The 22,575-nt window shown below is 36.3% G+C and overlaps 3 protein-coding genes and 1 non-coding gene across 20 annotated transcripts; 2 read left to right on the top strand and 2 right to left on the bottom strand.

The window, feature by feature from the left end:
* Window positions 1–651: 651 nt before the first annotated feature.
* On the top strand, window positions 652–7,702 carry LOC111433476 (uracil-DNA glycosylase, mitochondrial). The gene is made up of 5 exons (XM_023070528.1): window positions 652–1,414; window positions 2,213–2,243; window positions 3,037–3,172; window positions 6,697–6,780; window positions 7,314–7,702. Exons 1-5 carry the CDS (start codon window positions 776–778, stop codon window positions 7,378–7,380), a joined length of 957 nt encoding a protein of 318 aa, XP_022926296.1. The 5' UTR covers window positions 652–775; the 3' UTR covers window positions 7,381–7,702.
* Window positions 7,703–8,109: 407 nt separating this feature from the next.
* On the top strand, window positions 8,110–8,190 carry TRNAL-AAG. Its single transcript has one exon. It is a non-coding gene; the product is annotated as a tRNA-Leu (tRNA).
* A 1,173-nt stretch (window positions 8,191–9,363) lies between these two features.
* Window positions 9,364–15,307, bottom strand: LOC111433414 (SKP1-interacting partner 15-like). Of its 17 annotated transcripts, none has more exons than XR_002708799.1 (6): window positions 14,035–15,307; window positions 13,795–13,858; window positions 13,512–13,639; window positions 11,673–11,754; window positions 10,062–10,404; window positions 9,364–9,778 (listed from the first exon to the last, which is right to left on the bottom strand). XR_002708799.1 is itself a non-coding variant. In XM_023070468.1 (2 exons), the coding sequence occupies exon 1, from the start codon at window positions 15,200–15,202 to the stop codon at window positions 14,081–14,083; it is 1,122 nt and encodes a 373-aa protein (XP_022926236.1). In that variant the 5' UTR covers window positions 15,203–15,307; the 3' UTR covers window positions 9,364–9,778; window positions 14,035–14,080. The 17 variants fall into 17 exon arrangements, 1 of the variants encoding a protein (XP_022926236.1); XR_002708802.1 differs by having other exon boundaries at window positions 11,673–11,749; XR_002708800.1 differs by lacking the exon at window positions 13,512–13,639 and adding an exon at window positions 12,556–12,664.
* A 1,748-nt stretch (window positions 15,308–17,055) lies between these two features.
* Window positions 17,056–21,185, bottom strand: LOC111433413 (factor of DNA methylation 1-like). The gene is made up of 7 exons (XM_023070466.1): window positions 21,014–21,185; window positions 19,518–20,409; window positions 19,020–19,201; window positions 18,749–18,838; window positions 18,389–18,676; window positions 18,041–18,256; window positions 17,056–17,568 (listed from the first exon to the last, which is right to left on the bottom strand). The coding sequence occupies exons 2-7, from the start codon at window positions 20,407–20,409 to the stop codon at window positions 17,338–17,340; spliced, it is 1,899 nt and encodes a 632-aa protein (XP_022926234.1). The 5' UTR covers window positions 21,014–21,185; the 3' UTR covers window positions 17,056–17,337.
* Window positions 21,186–22,575: the final 1,390 nt, after the last annotated feature.

The raw sequence follows: 22,575 nt of genomic DNA, 5'->3' as shown, positions 1-22,575 counted from the left end.
CAGTAAACATTTCTAATAGAAATAAAATGTTGTTGTTCACGTAGAATAAATGAGGTATGTATTATAAAATTTCATGTTTTTTTTAGTTTATGGAATGACCTAATTTTTTGGTTTTGTTATTATATTTATTAGTTACGATGGCACGCGAATGAGTGATCAACGGATGGTTGTGACTTTCTTTTTAAAAGATTGTTTCATTGATATGATATGAGGATGACATATTTAAAATATTTAAAAAATAATTAATCTATTAAATTTAAAATTTAATGGTCTTTAACGGTGAGATTATTCAATTTATAATTTAAAAAATATTGAATAGGCCAAGAAATTACTGACAGACATTTAAAATTCAGATTGAAATGAAAATTAATGGCCCGGTAGATATATTAGACATTTTTTTTTTAAAATTTTAATGACTTGCTACAAACAAAATAAAAAAATTTAAAATACACCTTTCAAGTTCATATTATTAAAACCTATTAGACCTCAAATTCAAAATTTTTGAAGTTGTATTTTTAATAATTATTTTAAAAATTTAAAAGTATTATTAAAATAATTGGAAGTTTTTTTATTTAAATAAGGTACAAAGTCAAATATATATTCTTTATTCTTTTAATATTACATAATTTCTTTTAATTGGAGTGACGCATATCCCATAGCATACGATCAAATTTCAAACAAGCGGGGAGAGTGGAAAGGTTTTAGCGGATTCTCTGTTGGTTCCCGCCATTAAAGCCTGCTCCACCTCCACTCTACTGGAGCAACCAGACCCAAAATGGCTTCCTCCTCGGCTTCACTTAAATCCAAAACCAGAACCCTAATCGACATCTTCCAGCCAGCGCTTTCCAAACGCATAAAAACCTCACAGACGCTGAAAACCCTTGCTACCACGGACGAGAAAGGCGATTCAGAGCTCACATTGGCTTCCTCTTCGATGGACATCTCTTCCTCTCAGAAATCCCGCATGGAAACCAACAAATGGTTGGCCAGATCGAAGCGCAATCTCAAAATTTCCTCTGATAGGGTTTCCAAATGGGAGAATGGATGTGTGAAGTTGGAGGAGCTTTTGGTGGATGAGACATGGTTCGAAGCCCTTCCCGGAGAGTTTGATAAGCCCTATGCTCTTAACCTCTGCAAGTTCGTAGAGACGGAGATTTGCAGCAGCGGTGTCCCTATTTATCCTCCTCCCTCTTTGATCTTTAATGCTCTGAATTCTACCCCTTTCGATAGGGTGAAAGTTGTTATTCTCGGTCAAGATCCTTATCATGGGCCTGGTCAAGCTATGGGTCTTTCTTTTTCTGTTCCTGAAGGAGTTAAAATCCCATCAAGTCTTCTCAACATATTCAAGGAACTGAGGGAAGATCTTGGTTGTTCCATCCCATCCCATGGAAATCTCGAGAAATGGGCTGTTCAGGTGCTGTTGGCACTCATCTCTTTATTCTAAATACTTAGAAATGCATACTTAGATGTAGCTACTTCTAATATATTGGGGCTACAGAAATGGTACCCACCATTGTCTTCATATGTTTGCCTTTATGCTTTTGGTCTTTACTTCGTTTGCTTAGAATAGTCTTAAAATTTGCGTTGAAGAGATTTTCATCATGGAAAATAGGGCACAGTTCTGACTACACTTAATCTTTATTTGCAGGTTCTAGTTGTTTGATTTGGTTAAAGTATATGTCATGAAGATCTTGCTTATTTTTCATTAGATGAAAGATATGTAAATATAGGTTTGGGATAGATGGATTATATAATAGATATGGTTCATCACAAGGTTCGGATTTTGGTGACTGCTAAGGGAATGAAAAAATATTTTCTGAAATCGGGTGCCTTTTCTTGAATTAAGAACACAAAGATAACTAATAAGCTATGCTGGTTTCAATATATATATTTTTTAAAGTCATTAATTCAAGTTGGAAATTTGGGTTGTAATTAGGTGACTTCTCTAAGTTGAGAGATTGGATCATACAATTAGTAATTCATATTGGCAAAGGATTCTAAATGAAGTTTTTCATGACATTACTCGTATGAATCTGGGCTTGTTTGGCTTCAAAGGATAAGTTGATCAATTCGGGAGAACTTTTCTGCGTGGAAAAATGCACGATTAGTTATTGTGATCTGAAAAAATTATTTTGTAAGAATGTAGTCAGAGTTCTATCTAGTGTCTTTTTCACTATTATGTTGTCTAAATTGATTTTTATATACATTGTAGGGAGTCTTGTTGCTTAATGCTGTTCTCACAGGTAATAATCTTCTTTCCACCTTAAGTTCTACACCTTCTTCATCAATGTGCTTCCATTTTTAAAAATCAGTAAAGTGAAGGGTGAGGTAATATGTATAATGCTTTGATATGTTGTTTGTGATTGTTTTTAAACAAATATTTCATTGATGAGTTTTGCTTTTGACCATCTAAAAAAAATTTCAATAGCTACCAGCTTAAAAGATAATAGCTAACTGTAATGCTATCGGCAACATCTATAACATTGAACCAAAAACTCATCAAACATCACCAAACCGTCACAAAGAGCAACTGCGCTAATATATAGCCATTTCCAGTAGCTAACTGTTCAAGCCGAGATTAGCTACAACTAAAGAAAAATTATAATCTTCCCAAGTTTGCTCATAAACTGCCACCTTTCCTGGGAGAAAAACAGCAGAAAGCCTCCAAATGGGTGATCTTCGACAACAATCTTTATAAAGTACTAACATAACATTGCTGCAATGGAAGCCCTTGGGGAACAAGTTAACAAACGCTCCAGCCCCTCAAAATAGCCATTATAAAAGCTAATAACATCAGACCCAAAGACGAGGCCGAAGCGCCCTTTCCAAAATTGATCACCAAACCAAAAAGAACTGAAAACACAAGACTTTGATAGACACTCGAAGGAATCCACTGCTAGAATCAACACTGTGAAGGGTGAAGTTTCTTGTTTGTTCCCATGTATTAATAAGGGTTTTACATTATTTTGCTTTTAGTAACGATACATGCTTTCCTGCATTTACTTATTGATAAATATTTTGGGTTTTCCTGTTTAGTTCGAAAGCATCAAGCCAACTCTCATGCTAAAAAAGGATGGGAACAATTCACCGATGTTGTCATCAAGACAATATCACAAAATAAGGAAGGGGTTGTCTTTCTCCTTTGGGGGAACTCTGCTCAAGCGAAATTGAGGTACTTCTATAGTATGATATTAGTTCTAACAGGGAGTGCATGACTCTGGAAAGAACCAAAGTAATAATTGAACACGGCCTTTAGATTTTTCTTGTTGAAGAAAAGAAAATCAGTGAACTTGAGGTTAAAATTTTTGCTTCTTCTATATAAATTTCATATATTGATCAGAATCTGGCTTTACAAATTTAATTGGGAACAGGAAATAAAGACCAAGGACTTTCAGTTGAAGACTTGATGTATTTTGATAGATGAAGTGATGTAGGATGAAATATTAGATAATTACTATAATTTAGTTAATATTAGTCTAGTTGACATGGTACTCTATGAACTTGCCTTGGGGTTCACCAGACGCAAGCTTGAACACCTATGCATCAAGTTGGATCAACTCAAGGTAAAGGTTTGAATGGATTTACCTTTGGTTAAAGGCCAAGAGTTAAGCGAACTAGTTCCTATCTCAAGGCTAAAACACTCCACAAGTTTGGTGACCAACCAAGCTTGAATGCCAAAAAACATACGATCCTAAACACAAGGCTTCAACTTCAATCTGTTGAAATAAGAGGAGCACTTGGGTTTATATAGCCAAGGAGTTCAAAAACCAACCTAGATTCTCTAAATAATATAATATTATTTAGAATGACCAACCTACTCTAGAAAGCTTAAAAGGAATACAAGTTCAAAAATCTTCTAAAAATTCTCCTAAAATATCCTTCTAGAAACATTAGTAGGTGTGAGACTATGCTTGGTCGATTGCCTGTGTATAGTGAACTCCAAAAGAAGTTCATAAAGCACCATAGAACTAGCTGTTAACTTTTAGATTAACTAGTATTTGATTAATATGTTAGCTTTGATTCGTTGCTTGTTAATTTTATTGTAAGGATATAAATAGTCACCATTTAGGATTATAAAAAAGCTTTTGAATATTAATTTGAAACATGACTTTTTTAAGAAGAAAATAGAACTTTGTTTTTAGAGAGTGTTCTCTCAAATTCTAGTATGAATTTTCCTTGTTTGGCCGTAATTTAGCTGTTAGGTACCTATAGATAGAACTTTGTTCTTAGAGTGTTCTCTCAACTTTTGAATGAATTTCCTTTGTTTGGCCATGATTTAGCTGTTAGGTACCCAAACACTGAAAATACACAGAAACTCAAAAGATGACACAAGATAGTAATATATTGCAGTATTCAAATAAGTCACAATGTAACAATAGCTTTTCGAGAGGGCTATCTCTCTTCCAATGTCCTACAATGGATAATCCCACTCAAATTGATCCCCAGTAGACTCCTAGAATTTGTTTCTTCGTCTAGGTATTTACCACCACCATATTCATCAACCCACTATCATCATAGCCCATCCAAACCAATGTTTCAGCAAACAAAAAACAAGAAACGACACACTTTCTCAACTAATTTCATAGTCAACTTCGACAACTTTGCAAAGATTAGATGCTCTTTGTGTACCATTAACAAATTCCCTCCAAATCAGCCTGACTAACTACAAGGGCAGAGACAAAGCAAATGATAGTGATGAGAAGTCGAAGATAGTTACATTAAAGAAGTTGAAGAAAACGATGATGATATAATAATCAAAAGACATTGAAAAAGACAAGGTAGATGAAGAGGAAGTCGGAAATGACAAGGATTAAAAGAGGAAGTCAAAAAAGAAGAGGAGAATGAAAGTGACTCGATGTCGGACAAGAATATACTATGCTAGATGTTGCAACATCGTTAGAGGGGGAAACCTTTGTTGTTGGGCTTTGTCAGAGAGATTTGTTTTGATCGCCATAGAGTTGTTGAATGCTACAATTTAGTCAGAGGCTGTTGGTTCATCAGAGGTGACCAATTTGTCAGAGCTTGATGTTGTCAGACAAGGAAATAAGATGCTAGATGTTGTGGCATTATTGGAGGGGAAAGATTTTGCTGCTACAGCTTTGTCAGGGGGTTTATTTTGAACATTGCATCTTCGTATTAGGATGCTGCTTTGTCGGAGAGGAACGTTTACGATGCCACAACGTCATTTGAGGGGCACATTACAACGCAGGAAAAAAAGGAAAGAAAGAAAGTGGAGACATTGTGGCGTTGATGCAAAGAAATGTGAAAACAGAACGTTCTTTGTATATTTTTAATCAGAAACTTACGTGAGACCATTGTGACTATAGCATTGAGCCCATTATTTGGTCACTCAAAGCCTAATTTCCACTTCATTTTCGAGAGATTTTCATGGAGTATTATTAAATTCTAGTCTCTATTCGGAAAAAATTTGCACCAAGATTTTTCAATTGGAGGGTTACCACACTCAAAAGAGCAGAGGAGAGAGTCTTCATTTTTGTAACCTCAAACTTGAGGATAGGTCTTTTTTCTACGTTGGGTGATGTTAGATACTCAATATAACTTAGTTACTATTAGTTTAGTTGTTAAGTTAACTTCGGACTCATTAGTTTTAAATTATTATTTTGCATTTAACTCGTTTGTTAATTGTATTGCAAGCCTATAAGTAGCCACGTTTTAGGATTGTGAGGAAACTCTTGAATATTATTTTGAAATAGAACTTTAATTTTGGAGTGTTCTCTCAACTAATGGAATGGATTTCTTGTTTGGCCTTGGATTGGACCTAATCACGAATTCTCTGCATCATAAAAGCAGTAGGGTCAAGAGTAAGAAAACATTGTAATTCCTGCATGCTATTAGGTGTGTTTGTTTTTAGCTGCTTTGTGGTTTCGTTGGTTCATTAGCGAGAGTAGAACTCTTGGGTTCATTTGCTAGAGTAAGACTCTTGTGCATCTTTTTCTTTGTTCAGCAGCAAATTGGTTCTTGCTTTCCTCCATGAACTCTAAGACCTTCAGGCATGCGTGTCTCTGTGTGTGTTTTACCTCTCTAATATGACTTTCACCCTCTTGAATTTGGATTATTTCCCACAACCATCGCCCCTATTCCACAGCCTGGAGTGCTGTTCTCATCTGATAATTTTTCTTCTATCTAAGCGCTGCAAGTTTGCTCATCATTTCTTCTAAAATGTTCTGCAATGTCAGCATATTCTCCTAGACTCTGAATCCTCAAGTTTGAATTGCTTTAATGCCAAGTTGATTGGATTGTTATGGTAGAAATTAATGATAGCTACTACCAAATTAGAAAGGAAAATTAATTTGAGAGGCTAACCACTCAACTTTGACGAACTTATTAAATTACTATGGATATGCCACTGGTAATATTCCTTATATTGCTCAATTGCATTTCATATTAATAACTCACATATCTCATGCAAATATAAAGGCCACACCCACATTTTAGGGGATGTGTGGTAAATACTTTACTTTAGTAGTCATTTGGTACATATCTTGCTATGCAGGCTCTAAGCTTACGAGTATAGGAACTTTTCCTGTGAAGAACAGGAAACTATTTGAGAAAACATGGTTTTGCTGAGCTTTAAAATCAGCATGGTGCAATTTTCATTTACTTTATCTAGCTTAGAACAGCTTAGGTTCTATTGTCTTGATAATTAACTTCACATAGAATCTGATGTATGAACAGGTTAATTGATGAGAAAAAACATCACATTCTCAAAGCCGCGCATCCTTCTGGTTTGTCGGCCAACAGAGGCTTCTTTGGTTGCAGGTTAGTTCCATTGTTTAATTCCATTATAAATTTTTTAAACCTTCCAGTTCAAATATTAATTGGGATTTGCTCACACCTTTGTACTTCATCATTTCCCTTCAATATGGTTCTTACAATAACAACATTTGCTAGTATGCCACTTGGTATTTTGTGTATATACAGAACACTTGGTTCTCTGCCTTTTTTCTCTAAGATCAAACTTCTTTAGTTGGAGCACTTTTTGGCTCGATTTTATATGTGATTATAATCATATGGTCAATTTGGTATGACTTTTTGATTAGTGGTAAACATCTTTAGCCAACCGAAACGAACTTCTTTGAAATTTTTTATAGTTTTGATTTCATATTAAAAAATGATAATAAGAATTCTCAAAGACTTGAAAACACTTACGGAACATAGATGTTTATAGATAAGGGAGAAAATGCTTCAAGTAATTCACTAATATGAGGCAAAGTTGATGGATGCCTTTTCATTTCCCTTGGAATGCTGTCTCTCATCAAGATTGTTTACTGCCAATTGTTGATTTTCTACAGGCATTTTTCTCGAACAAACGTGCTTCTCAAGGAACTGGGTATTGACGCCATAGATTGGCAACTCTGATCAAAATACTTGCTTGAACCATTGCAGTTAATTTTGTGGCTCCATAGTCTGCTGGATTGACGATTTTTGTGGAATTTTCAGTTGTTGATTCATCATTGTTTAAATGATGAGATGCCCATCCTTTCCCATTTTTGTATTATAGTGTTTATACTTGTAGTTAGATATTGATCCCAAAACAGCAAAGCCCTTCTTTATGAATTAGGGTAAAATTAGAAGAAAGTTGGGATAAATGTGTGTTGGTAGCAAATGTTTGGGTGTTCTTTCAACTCTACTGTGTAAGAGATCTTATTTTAGCCCCTTATGCCTTAATATTTTTTATTTAGACTTGTTATGGATGAATGTTCAAATGAATTGTATAATACTTAGTAAGTTCAAAGGAGAGAGAATTTGGGAACAAACTAGGAATTATAAATACAAAAAATGGCTGAAAGGAATTAGTGAAAATTAGCCTAAAGTGTTTTAAAAAAGTAACCCTACATTATTATTATTTTTAATTTCAAATTTATGTCAATCCACTTAGTATTATATCATTCAAGTTAACTTTAGTCAATTTCAACCTTCAACAAAAAAAAACAATATAATTGAAATATGTTAAAATGTAAGGTTTGAAATTTTCTTGAACAATGCATATAGCTAACAACATATATTTTGAGAATAAAATTATTATAATCCAAAAGGATTTGGCTATTTTGTTTTTTATTTTACTTTTATGGTTCAGAGTCCAAAGACGTTGAGATGGCCGAGTTGGTCTAAGGCGCCAGATTAAGGTTCTGGTCCGAAAGGGCGTGGGTTCAAATCCCACTCTCAACAAGTTTGTTTTCTTTTTTTTTTTTTAATTATTTTTTCGTTGCCTACCCCTATTCCGTGACCCGGTCAAAATCCTCCAAGCTTTCCCATCAATGGCGGCTTCCGCCTGCCTAAAGTTCTTCTTCAATGTCCCGTAATGTTCTCCCAATCCCCTTGCAATTTCCACTAACTTCAACTTCAAAATATTTTTAGCATCCATCAGCTTCTTCCAACTCTTAAAACAGACTAAATTTTCACATTAGGTTATGTTCTCCCACCCCAACTTCACACCAAAATTATGTGTATCAGCTTCCCAGTTGAGTTGCTAGGGTCAATATCTCGACTACGTGTAACACACGATGCTTCAAATCACATGCTATAACATTCTGACACCGAATTTGGAACACTCGTAAAGTTTTTTATTTTCAAAATAAGGGATAATAAGAAGAAAATTAAAACACTCTAAATAGAAAACACATCAAATTTGATAAAACATTCCCAATTCAACTGTACATTTCTCGGATTTGTTAAGTACAAAAGGGTTTAAATTCGTTTAAATTCATTCAAATAAAAATATAAAACCAAAAACACGCTTTTTATAAAACCAAAAACACGCTCGACTACAAGACACAAATCTAGGATCTACTACAATTGCACAACTCCTACGTACGTCTACCATGAACTGCTACCTCACAAAATACATGAACTAAGAGTGAATATAAAATACTCAATAACCTACCTATAGGCTTTAATAGATTTTTGTTATGACTATGTACCACAACCATATTGTGTGATACTAGTCAACTATTTTGTAATTGGGAGTTAATCAGTAGGTTTTGGCCATTGGAGACTAAATTAAGGTAAAAAAAAAAAAAAAAAATCTATTAGCAAAAGTAGACTTTTTTTCTCTCTAAAGTTGGAAATGATGTATTTACAAAAATAAGGCAGTCAAGATGCTAGACACGTCTTGACATTGTGTACCCTAATGCATAAAGTACATAAACAGAATTGAGTATGTCAAACGAAAACACGAAGGCACATGTGTTTTGGGCGTGAGAACTCCCAAGTCGAGTCTCAACGCCACTATCATCGATCTTTAAGTTTGTCATGTAAAGCTTAATGAAAAAGAACATTCATATTCTCTAAATTAAAGCTCGGACTCTAACCAAGAATAAAAAATGTATAAGATTATGATCGAACATCAAGCGCCATCAAATTTAATTCCTTGCATATCATTTGGTAATAGATGTATATGAACGATCAGTAACTTCCGTGGCATATCTACATGTATACAACAACTAAAGCCAATGCCAAGAGATGCCAATAAATGCCAATTAATCTATGTGGTTAAACCTCTCATCAAAGCTTTCATTTTATAATTTGCCTGAAAGAAGCAGATGCAGGATGCCCACCCAAATAGCTTAGAAATTCTCCCTCGTCGCCTCTCAGAAGCCTCTGGGCTCACTAAAAACTTCCATTGCAAACCATATAATTCGAGTCAAGTCAAGTCAAGTCAAGCCGAGCCATGCTAGAATCTATTCCCCAAGCAGGAATCTGTTCTCAGATCCTTCACAATATATTTGAAGGGCAGCTCACCACAATCCAGCTTCAACTTTTATATTTTGTATTCTAGCTCTGACATCCAACAACAACAAAAGAAGACACAAATCATTTCAACAATTTGAAAAGTAAAATTCTTCTGTGATGAATTCGAATTCTTTCGTCTTTAGAATAAGAAATGTTAGTTGATATCATAATCCAGTTAGCCTTAATGGAAATCTTAAACTTGGCTGGAAGACTCCAAACAAGGTGCCCTTTGCCCAATCATCATAAGCTCAAGTAGAAGAAAGCCTCAATCATCTATTTTTTCATTGAGAAATTGTGGAATTCATTACCTCAAGTTGGGAGTGCTCGAGTCCTTAACTTGCCAACAAACAAACAATCTTTGCGTTGCCTTCTGGCAGTGGATTCGATAAGAAAGCTACAATGGATAGAACGGAATTAGTGAATGCTTAATAGAAAGCAAGATGTCATTCACAATGAATAGAACGGAATTAGGATCTATCTCTATGCCATTGATAGTTGTCTTCTCCCAATTGATTTTAGCTCTGAATCACTTCCGAACTTCTCTTCCTCTTCTTAGCTGAAAATCAAGATGTCATTCACAAGCTTGAGATGATTGAGAGTGATTTGTCACTTCCCATCAAGAAACCCTTCACCAAATTAAGGGAGCTTATTCTGCACATGCAATGTACGTATGGAAGGAGACTGACAAAGCAACCAAAAGAAGAGCTATGTTATCATACACTTACAAATAAAATGACTTCCCCAATATCAAAGGAAAAATCAACCTCAACGTCCTTACAGCAAGAACATCCCCCCTTCTTTACTATCTACATCTACTTGTGAGTTTGAAATTAGTTGAAACCAGGACAACTCCCCAGCAGACGCTTGAACCATGCCTCCTTAGAACAAGACTATCCCTAACCTATGCCACTAATTCCAACTAAAGAACCAAAATGACAAACCTCACCATCTTAACACAACTCCCCAAACAGCCCACTTGAAAACTCAAAAGGCTTGTTCAATCTTTTCGTTTCCTTTCTTTATTGGAAAATTAAGCTTTTAGTTTTATGATCTTTCGTGTAATCCTTGCTCAGTGTCTAATCTTTGGGGACCAATAGATACCTTGTTCGTGATATCCAAAAGTTCCAACCAAAGGGCCTTGCATGCATCACAATAGTCATTTGTGATTCCCAGCTCTCTTCCATGACATCAATACCCTTGATTTTTAAGTCACCGCGGCTTTTCAATGGACGTGGTCAAACACTTCCTTGATCCAAACCCCAAGATGATCCTTCATACATATAAAGAAAATGTGTCCTCATGCTTTCCTAACACCATTCAAATATTCTCCATCAACAAGGTTGTAAGCTTTTTCGACGTCAAGTTTTATAATAACTCCATAGCTTTTTTCTTCTTTTCCAATCCTCAACAGCTTTATCGGCCATTTCAATGGAGTATATCGATTGTAGATTTCTTACAAAAGCATCTCAAGTTCAATAGTCACTTGAGGCAAAATTGCCTTCATCCTCTCAACAATCACCTTAGTCACGGTTTTACAGGGACCACTAGTTAGTAGTGTAATCTTTAACATTTTTGGTATCCACTTTTGGGGGAAAAAGAGAGAAAACCCCTAGTTGATAATGGCATTAGAGATGTCTTTCTGCAAAAATAAAAATAAAAATACAGAACATCGTCATGCTCTCAAACATGTAGGTGTTGTGCAAATTTTTCAAGAATTTAGAAGAGGAACCATGAGGGTCGGGAGCCGTGGTATTTGAAGACTAGTGATTCCATCGAAGACATCCTACTCCATAAATTCTTTTTTCTTCCTTTTTGATGAATAACTAAACTTCCATTGAGGAAAAAAAAAAAAATGAAAGAATACAAAAGCATGTTGTCACCATCGCACTTCTTCAAGACTTACAAAGGACAACACTTACTTTCGCTCTTGAGAAGTCAGCCAACTCGAATTTTGGATTGTTGATGGTACAAAGGGCCTATCTCACAACCTCCACCCCTTTTCTAGGAAAACGAGTTAAGAAAAGAATGTTAGAGAAAAGGTGTTGGAAAATGTTTTTTGTCGTAAGCTAGCAAGCAATTAAGGATAATAACAGCATTCATTGCGTACAACTCTCGGTAGGAAGGATTGACAAATAGTCATACCCACATAGTGCATTATGAGGCAAGGTGTCATACACCAACAAAAATATAAGGAAAGTAAACAACTATGCTAAAATGAAAAACAAACAATGAAAGCAAGGTAAAAACGGAGTGGAACGGGCATACGACCATGAGAAACACGTCCTGAACAAGCATGATCGTGACACATTGCATGCAAAAAAAGAGCCACAAAAAAGGAGAATGTGACAAACTAAAAAAGGGGTCTCCAATCAAGTAAAACAAGACCTAATGGATAGTAACAAAATGGTTTTGCCACCAAAGTCTACAAAAAGACGTTGAACTTAATATAGGCCCAAACATCACTTGAAGACCTTTCAAGCTCTCTCCATACCCAATTATTCCTATTTCCCCACTGGCCCCACAAAACAACACACACCCCAACATGTCTCAAAAAGTCTTTCCCTCTCATAAAAGGGAGGATGGAGAAGGAACTCCTCAATTCTCTCTCTAAAATACTTCTATGAATGGTGAACAAGGAAATCAAAATGGCCCTTGAGTTAGAATCTAAATCGTTCATCTTTGTCTTATAACATACAAAAAAAAAAAAAAGATGGAGAGGAAAATTTTAGCACAATTTATCCATCTCTAATTAGACAAGTACAGATGCTTAAAATGATCTTAGTAACGAGGGATCTTACACACTTATTCTTTCGCCTTTTCTTTTTGTAACGATCTTATGCACATCTTTGATTGGTCGACACCTCACCCACAACAAGCCCATCACCTCTTTGGATCCACTCTATTAGGTCACCTTTCAAGATGGAGAAGAAGCACCTTTAGGTCAACTTTATGAAAGCTTTCTTTTGGGTCACTTGGATTGAATGAACCAAAGAACCTATTGAAGAAAGGAGAGGCATTTTGACCATCTTTAGGATGGTATTACATGCTTTGCTATTTCTTGGTATAAAATGATCTCTCTTTTCTAAGTCTTATACTTTTGTATCTATTTTGTCCCAATGAAGAAATCTTTGGTATCTCCTTCGAATCAGGATTTTTCTCCCATCAATGATATTGTTTCTCATCCCAAAAAAAGACCAAAAACAAAAAAGAGCATTCATCTCTGATCTTGAGCCACAAGTATCTAATCTTTAGGACCAAAAGATATCCTCCTTAGTCAAGATATCCAAAAGTTCCAACAAGAGGACCTTGCATCTTTTTCATAACGATCATTTATAGTTTCCAGCTCTCTTCCATGACATTGATATCCTTGTCTTTTTCAATCAGCAAGGCTAATTGACTGATGGCATGGTCTTTTCGTGAAAAAATACCAATTGAAGTGGAGGGCTTCTTCAAACAACAAGGAGTTAGCTCTCTTCCATGACATTGATGTCCTTGTCTTTTTCAATCAGCAAGGCTAATTGACTGATGACATGGTCAAACACTTCCTTATTTGCACATGGTCAAACACTTCCTTATTTGCAAACTTAAGAAGATCCTTTAAAGCTTTATGCTTGAGCATGAAAGCATACAAAAGCCATCCTAGTCCCCCCAGCCCTCCAAATGAATGCTAAAAGACGGTTGCTTCAACCACATGTCAACATATACACATTTGTATACATAAAAAATAAATAATAGTGCCCAAGTGCGTGCGCACTTACTCCTATATTAGAAATTCATATCATTGTATCTGTCTTGTCTTATCCATGTGTTGTGTCTGTATTTGTGTCCCTCCTTACCCCTACTGTTCTCATTAAGAGGATGGAAGTGATTAACTTTTGCTCCTTCACTAATCAACGAAGGACAACATTGTGTAGTTACCAACAATATCTGTCGGGATGTATTAGGATAGAAAAATAGAACCAGCATGAAGCTTTCCATCTCAAGTTTAACGAAATTTCTTTTCGGTGCACATAAATCTAAGCAAATAAGGGACAAAGTTACCATTCAAACTTTCTAAGGCTAAGCACCATCTCATAACTGTCTTCACCAGCTTAATAACGGTTATCTACAAGGGAAGGATTCATAAATCTTAGTTTAAAAGGTTCCATAAAATTTTACGGCATTTGCCATTTGCACGGTTGCAAGATGCTTACCAAAACCCAACAAACGCAGCAATTTACAGCTAGGGTCATCAAATTCAATGTAAAGATTGCCAGATAAATAACTTGTTTGCAAGCTTACCGACACTAATTTTACTTAGCAAGCAAACCACGTCTAGGCAGGCAACTTAAGGCAGCAGGGCCGTGAACCTTGCCTCGAACACGAATCCTCTGTAAAGCCCATCGCTATATCCAGGCACCCCACATATCCACCGCCACTCTGCTTTTCCAGAACAACAATCCCACAATGCCATCATCCCCATTCTCTTCGCCGAAAAGCAAATCCGATCACCACCACCAAAAACCTTAAACTTACTTGACCCTTGAAAGCACTGAAACATCTGAACAGGCATACGACCCGCCTCATCCCACTCCAATGTATCCAAATCCAACCTTAAAATCAGAATCGTCGAGCACGAAGCAGTCAACGAAAACGACGATTTGAGCCCACCCACCATCAAGATTTGGTTCCCCGTCCCTCGGACCAAACGAGGCCGTTTCAAAATGTCAAAAACATCCCCCCATTCGTGCCTTTCAAGCCGACCCCAATTCTGGGAGCTCTTGAGATCAGTAATAGTACAAGAAAACAACTTCCATTGGCTTCTCCACGGAGAACCCACATCACAAAGAGCATAAACCGAGTTAGAAACCAACACAGGGCTTCGAGGTTTCGAAGGCAGGTTAGAAGAGAATTTACTCCACTGATTCGACCCAGAGAAATAAAGAGCCGCAAGCTCCGTCAAAACCATTACTCTATTAGCAGAGTCAACCAAAACCGAGCCATGTCGGGACCAGGCCGAGCCGAGCTGCGGCAAGACCCGGAACTGGCGAGTCAAAGGGTTACAAACTACAAGCGACTTATTCGACTCAGGAGACTCCGGCGAGTCACCCCAGAGATAAACAAGACCGAGAGAGGACGCGACAGGGTGAGGGAATCGAAAGGGCAAAAAATCGAGGGAGAAACGAAGCCACTGATTCTGATCAGGGTCATAGACGTGGAGAGAAGAATTGGCGGCGGCGGCAGAGAGGCTCTCGTGACTGTGGTGGTGGTGGTGGTGATGCGGCGGCCGAAGGGCGATGAGGTGAAGAGGGGGACGGATGGAGATGAGGTCAATGAAGAAAGGGGATGAGATAATTTGGTCGAACAGCTTGCAGACGCAACGGCAGATCATAATTTGACGGAGAGGGAGGGATAGGAAGATCTGATGGAAAGTGTCATTGGGAAGACAGTATATCGGAGAAGCTTCCATCCGGCGATGGGCGGAGGCGGAGGTGGAGGAGGAGGAAGGAGACTTGGGAAGGGATTGAAAATGGGGGATTGTGGGCTGTTATCCAACGGGGAGAAATAGAGCTAGAAAGTGATGAGCTGGTTTTTTCAATTAAAAATAAATAAATAAATAAAATACAAAATTATACAATATAATATTTAGTTTTTAATAAATTGTAACCACTCGCATTTGAAAATAACCTTTAATTTAAAACTTTCCTTTAAACGCATGCATTTATAGTTAAATTTAAAAACATCCTTCAAAGTACACGAGCAAAGCCCTAGCTCGTGTCTGTCTCCACCTCGACTACTCCGTCATGTCTCGTCTAAAAAATTTGAATTAGCAGGGTTTCGCATATAAAATATACTCAATAAACATATTATTGGTAGCTCATAGTTCATTATTAAGTTGGATTGATGTTAGTTCATTCATTCAATATCTTATTCTCGTTTGGGGGTTCATTTGTAGGCAATATCCTAAGTTTACTCATTCTTCCTTACCCTTGAATTTTTCTAAAGCTTTTTAAGTCTCCTAGTTAGTCGTTTGTTTTCTGCTAGTCTATCGTCGTCATCATCATAGCTCTAGGTTCCGAGGCGCAACCTTGATATTAATCTCATAGGATTCATGCATGCTAAGGCTCAATCAACTCTAAGTACAATTGTAGACCTTTTTTGTTCCTGACATGTTCAATAAAGAACAACGGGCTGACAAACAACAGTTGGCAAACTTTCTAATAATTTCCACATAGCACAAATCATATGTCATAAAATATCGTATATCAGTTCTATAGTTACCCAACCACTAAAAATCGAGTCAGGTTTACAATTAGGAGCTAGTTGGCGAACCTCTAATCGTTACTCCAAGGTACAACTGTGGACCCCTGCTACTCATGACGAGCTCACTATAGGAAAGCTAACTCACAAACTTACTAGCACTAGTCCTCACAAATTATCGTCTATAAATTTAAAAGTCAGTTCTATAGCTATCTGAACCCCTAACAATCGCATTAGGTTCACGATTAAGGGCTAGTTGGTGCACCCTTAATTATTCCCATATAACAGCTAAAATTACACACATAAACTGAAGACATAGCATGGCGACCTAACATGGATACTTAGTATTAATCTCATATCTCGATTGGGGAAGAGAACGAGGAAATACCATATGACCCAATATATCTGACAAGTCGCATTATAGGTCACCCCACGATGCAAATTAGTTCATAGTTTAGTTTGTACTCTATAAGTGAACATCATAACATTCAACATGTATAATTCTCAGCTCATCCTATGCTCAAATCTTAATATAAGTTTCCTATAACGTGCTTTGTATCATATTAAAGACACATTTAATTTAGTTCAAATCAAAGCTCAAGAGTTCATTTTCTCGATAACAGTGTACCATAACGTTTAACGTGCTCTTACATACATCAAATCAGCTCATTTCATGCTCAAATTTCTACGGCCTTTTTATTATATCATACTTCCATGCATACTAAGAACATGACTAAATTTAAGAGTATGAGGTGCCACTTGCATTTTTTTATTCGAGTTTGCATATCTTAATGGAGTTTCACAAACCACTTCGTATACCATATCATTTCTATTTAGGCCCTAATATATATGTCATGAATTTTGTCAATGAATTGTTGAATGGTGTTAATAGAGCTAGTAGATTTCACGAGTCGAAGAACATCCAAATAATTCAAAAGACATATAAGATGTCAAGAGTAGAGGGATATGAGATACCGATTTTCTTGTTCTTTTTTTCTTTAGATTTTCTTCACTGGATCACCTGGCATGAAGTCCTTACCTCTGGACTCAATACTACAAACAAAAGTGAATATCATGCAGTTATATAAATTTATAAACTCAATAACAATCAGCACATAACCATATCCAAGGCGCTACATGAATGTCTAGCACATTGATAAAACCTTAACCAAACGGCGTCTCGACCTTTTCGATCCCATAGTTAATGAGATTAGCCGAAGTACTTGAAAATTAACCCATACAAAAGATTATGTGAGGAAATTTTTAAAAAATTGGGGTTCAACAGTAAAAAAGATGAGATAACACCTTCCTCACGCATTCTCTTTTGCTTCAGGGACCTTCCTCTCATGTTCTCTTTCGCTTCAGAGACTTGATACTCTTAACAATATAGCTGACCACCTCCTTCAAAGTAGCTTTCCTTCCTTCCTTAAAGTTCCATAGTTCGGGTACGGAGTAACGACCACTTGGATTATATTCATTCATCTCTTTCAGGGCAGTAACGACAGCATTGTATATCTCGTCGCCCCATTCCTGCTTCAGACCTTTCAATTTCTCATCGTCTTCATCAATATTCTCCTGCCATGCATCATATAGTTCACAATGTAATTTTTAACTAAAAAAGACCATCAATTAGAGATCTGTAGCTTCACAGTACTGTTTGTTTTTGTACCATGTGGATAATGTCCAAGTCTATTTGGCATGTTTTCATGACAAGTACCCAGGTAAAGGCAAGGATTCACAATAAAATAGCTATAGATGGATAGAAAGACCATAGACTAGAGACTAGAAGAAAACATCCATTTAAAAAAAACAGATGATTGAAGGCAGAAACCTTGAAAGCTCACTTTAGTGGAATTGTGCATTCGTGCATTCGTGCATTAAGGGAAGTATGCGAAAGTATGGTGTTATTCGGTTTCGTCTTGAATACACTTGAGAAGGGAGGTAATCCCAACCTCAAGTTATTCGAGGCACTATTAAAGAAATATGGGTCACTCCTCAAACAATTTAAATCTACAAAAAGGATGATGAGAAAGACATATTCAGGTACCTGGGAATCCCCATCAATAGTAACAACTTTAAATGGATGCCAATTTGGATCAGTCAAACTATCCTGCCACAAGGAACATAAAGTGGAGGCTTGCACCATTGCCTCATCAGGAGAAAATTTCTGTTTGCAAGTGTTTTGGAATGGTTTAATATCAATATCTCCCATTCTCTTTATTCCAATATTAGGGCGGCCATTTGATGATTGATCTTGCAATCCCTACACAGCAAAATCATTGATCAATGAGAAACGAGTACACGACGTCAAGATTGTATCTCTTTTTTCTATTAGGAATAAGTTGGAGCATCAAGAGAGAATCATAATTAATAGAAGGGATGCACGAGAACGTACAGTTATTAATTCTTTGCGGGCGTCTTGTAATTCATCGTTGCTTTCACGCTCCTTGGCAACAAGTGTTCGATATAGCTCCTGTAAATCGTTCAAATCCTCAACCTTTTGATTCAAATCATCATCCATTTCTTTCATCTTCTGTTGTACTCCTACATCATCTTGATCCTCAAGATGCTTCATAACTTGCAGTTTCCCTTTCAGTTCTTGAATTTCCATTTCCAGCTTCTGCTTCGCATCCAGCTGCTTTTCCAACTGCAGAATCTTGCTTAAAGCTTCTTCTTTCTCTCTCTGGATGAAAAAAAAATATTGAATCATTGCTTTTTAACGAGAAAATAAAGCGGAAATTAACAATGAACAAACCTTCTGCTCTTCAACAAGGCGTAAAACATTTTCGTCAGCTCTTCTCTGTTCCAAAGAAGCCAACTGGAGCGAATTGTTCCTCATATCATTCTAGAAGAACAAGAAAAATTAAAAATGATTGTAAACCACATCTCTGATAGTAAAACATACATAAGTTCGAGCTATTAGCTTAATGCTTACTAAGCCCCAGATCGTCTTAAACATGAGAGAACATTGTATGAAACATGAACAATAACAGGGTAAAGATGTGAACCAGGAGGCCTCATATCACCTTTTTCTTCTCTTCATCGTGTTTTTGTCTCTCAAGTTCAGTCAATGCTTCACGTTTGTTCAATTGCTTACTCCAGGAATCAAGTTTCTTTTTCTTAGTCTCCAACTCTTGGTGCAGTTTTTCTTGTTCTTCTAATATTCTCCGAACATTATCTCGTGCAAGTCTCTGTGTCTTTCTGGTTTCTGAACCGAATAAGACAAATCATAAACATCAAATGGCACAGTATCAGAGTTATGCAACATAAATAGACACATGGTGACCTCTTTGCAAGTCTCTTTGCCCTAGGGAAATCATAAATGCTTAACAAATACGATCATCATCTTTATGGGAGGAGGTTTAGAGACAAGCCATTTTAATACGAACTTGAAGTTATGTAACTGAACATTCGTTCATATTGTGGTTGTGAATATAATAGTACACTTGAGGAAAATATAGTAGAACATGAGGAAACTAAACACTCATGCATATATCCCCTCCACACAAACAAAAAAGAACAACCTTCAACAAAAGCATGGTGAAGCTGGTCTTTCTCTTCAAGCATCCTACTTAAAGACATTGTCTTCTCATTGTACTTGTATTGTAGTTCATCCAGATTTTTATTCGTCAAATCAATTTCATGTGTAAGATTCTCCACAACCGTATTCCTACTTTGAGTTGCCTCGTTCACAATGTCTGAGACGGTTCTCAATTTCCCTCTCTGCCGAAGAAACTCGCCTATAGGCTCATTTGAGTTATAATCGTCGGCGCGTGCACACCAACCATAAATTTCCAAGCTGGAATTTGTTTTGGTTTTCCAATTCTTTTTACTATGATTGTTGGTCTCAAACAATTTTTCGAAGTCCGTTGCATTCACAAAACCATTCCAATCATTATTGAATTCAACTACAGCCTGAGCATGGGATTCCTTCTCATTCCAAAAAGTATAAACATCTAAGGGCCTATATTTAGCAAACTTTTGTCTCCAATACCCTGAATCGCAGACCGACTTTCTGTCCTCCCCTACTGATATATTGACTATGACTCCCATCCAAGGCCACACATAAAGCTCATTTTCTGAATCTCGACTGATAGGAGCTGGTGGAGTTGGACGCCGTATTTGGTCCGCTTCAGAAGCTAGCTCATTCTCTAGATATTTTGCTAAAGCAAGATGGTTCGCCTTCTGTCTAGCATTCCTGTTCTTAGAGCCTTTACTAACTCCAGAAGCATGCTGGAGTAAATCCTTATATTTGTAGTCCTGTTTTTTCTTCCCCATACAGAACGGACATCTAAGAATTCCATTTGCTGTTTTCACAACTAGTTTTCCAGTCCTCAGCTGTTCATATGGTTTGTCCGCATAATCATTTATCTCTGAGTCACTGAAATCTGACTCTTCTTCACTGCTGTAGTCCATCTAAAACATTACATTGAGAATAATTAAACAAGAACTGCAGAATGATACATCGTTAACTATTGAGCATTCAAGGATCCAAAGCAATCTATCATGAAATATCCATATAAATGTCACACATATACAACAAAAACTTGGTAATAGCACAGGAAATCAACCAGAAACCAACCACTACTACACAAAAGCTTGTTGACCAACAACTGATGACATTATAAAAGGTCCTCCCAAATAAAAGAACCCAAAAAACAAGGAAAAGAAAAGAACCCCATGAAACTTTAAGCGCCGAATTTCGATATAAAAGCCCTCGCAGCTTGTATGGAGACTAGTAAAGGAATATAGAAAAGGACTTCGACAGTGAAATCCTTTGGCAGGTTGATTTAAGGTTTTTGAGTACAATGTTCATTAAGGAGTGGGGAAAAGACTGGATCAACATCTGGAATCAAACATAAGAACTCAAATACTTCACATCGCCTCGAAAATGAGTTACAGAATCAAGCAACATTGAGAAATAGAATTTGTAATAAGGCAATACAAAATCCCTAAACTGGGTGGAAAGAAAATGTTAAAACAACGACAGATATTGAATGAATTTCAAAGGAGGACTTACTTTTCCTCTTGATTACACAAGATTTTTGAAAGCGAAAGAGAGAGGAGTGTTGTTTGTTCTTCCCGGTGGTACCGGAGAGAGTGGAAAAGCCGAGCAAAATGTCACAGGCTAATTAACTCTGGTTTGACGCGGAATAGTGACGAGCAAAGTAAGGTGAACACAAATATCGCGGTTTTTTTTTTTTTTTTTTTTTTTTTTCAGGTGGATTTTGAAAACTTTAAAATGAAGTTTTTATTTTTTATTTTTATTTTTATAAAGTGGTCTAAAGTAGTAGAAGAAACATCACTTTAGAATTTTTTTTTTTATATTCTCCTCTAAATTAAATATTAAAAAATACATTATTAATGGATCTGGTTGGATGAGGGTTCTACGTCCACTAATTTAGAAAATGATTATGAGCTTATAATCAACGAATAATATCTTCATCCACTCAAAGTGGACGATATCATATCAGTGTGAAAAGTTGTTTATGTAACCGGTCCAATGATTTAAAAAATTAATTTTTAAGTGTTTTAAAAATATAAACATAAATTAACATAATCCATTGCATATTTAACATAATTTAGATTACAACAATTTTTTTTAAAAAAAATATAGAAATATGCAAACCAATAATTACAATTAATCATTTTATAACGATAATTGTTAAAATTGATCCTTGAATTTTCAACTTTGCGTTTATTTGATTTTTGAATTTGAAGACTCATTTACGAATCAAAATGGATTTAATCAAAATGAGAATGTTATTAACTTTTGTTTATTAGGAATTATCTAGAATAAAAATAAGGTACATGAATGAAGTGAAGACTATATTTGAATGAGAGTGATCCTGAAGATAGAATGACTAAAGAAAAGTTTATGGCTCAAGCATAGAACCTCCAAAAGTGAAGTGTGCTTTGCATTGAGCAATTCTATATTTGGTAACCTTTTGAGAATTTTCCAAATACGTGTGAGTGAAGACAAAACATGTTGGGAAAGACTCATATTGGTTTGTGGGAATAGCATTTACTCTTAGAAGCGAGAATAAGCAACATGGATGTTGCTCTTTGGGAATAGTCTTCACCCTTGGAAGCAAGGAGTAAGTAAGGACTCATGTTGATATGTGGGGATTGTGTTCATTCTTAGAAGCGAAGAGTAAGTAATGTGATCATGTTGTAGGAGAATGTCGAGCTGATCTTTGAATAGGAAAAAGAGTGGACCTAGAGAAAAAAGCCCTAGATTCAAATTTGCAATTGGAGAAGATCGAATGAAGACGATCTTCATTATTGCTATTCAAGGATGGAGTGGAGGAGTACGTGAGCATGTCCGTTGTTAGGTCGACGTTCTAACTAATTGAGCTAATCAACTTTTTGATAATCTTGGCTCCTTCACAATGATATACCACCGATAGATTAACCAAGCTCTATACCACTTGATGACTTTTGACTGAAGAAATCGAGGTGAGAGGAACTCGTTGAGTGAGGAAAATCAGTCGAACAAAATTTGTTGGAAGAAGAATGAAAACAGAGCCTGAGAGAAGGAAAGCTCCGCATTTGACTTTGTGAGAAACAATGTTTCTCATT

The sequence above is a fragment of the Cucurbita moschata genome, unplaced genomic scaffold, assembly GCF_002738365.1.
Source record: "Cucurbita moschata cultivar Rifu unplaced genomic scaffold, Cmos_1.0 Cmo_Scf00042, whole genome shotgun sequence".
Lineage (NCBI taxonomy): Eukaryota > Viridiplantae > Streptophyta > Magnoliopsida > Cucurbitales > Cucurbitaceae > Cucurbita > Cucurbita moschata.
This window is presented reverse-complemented; position numbering and strand designations above follow the sequence as displayed.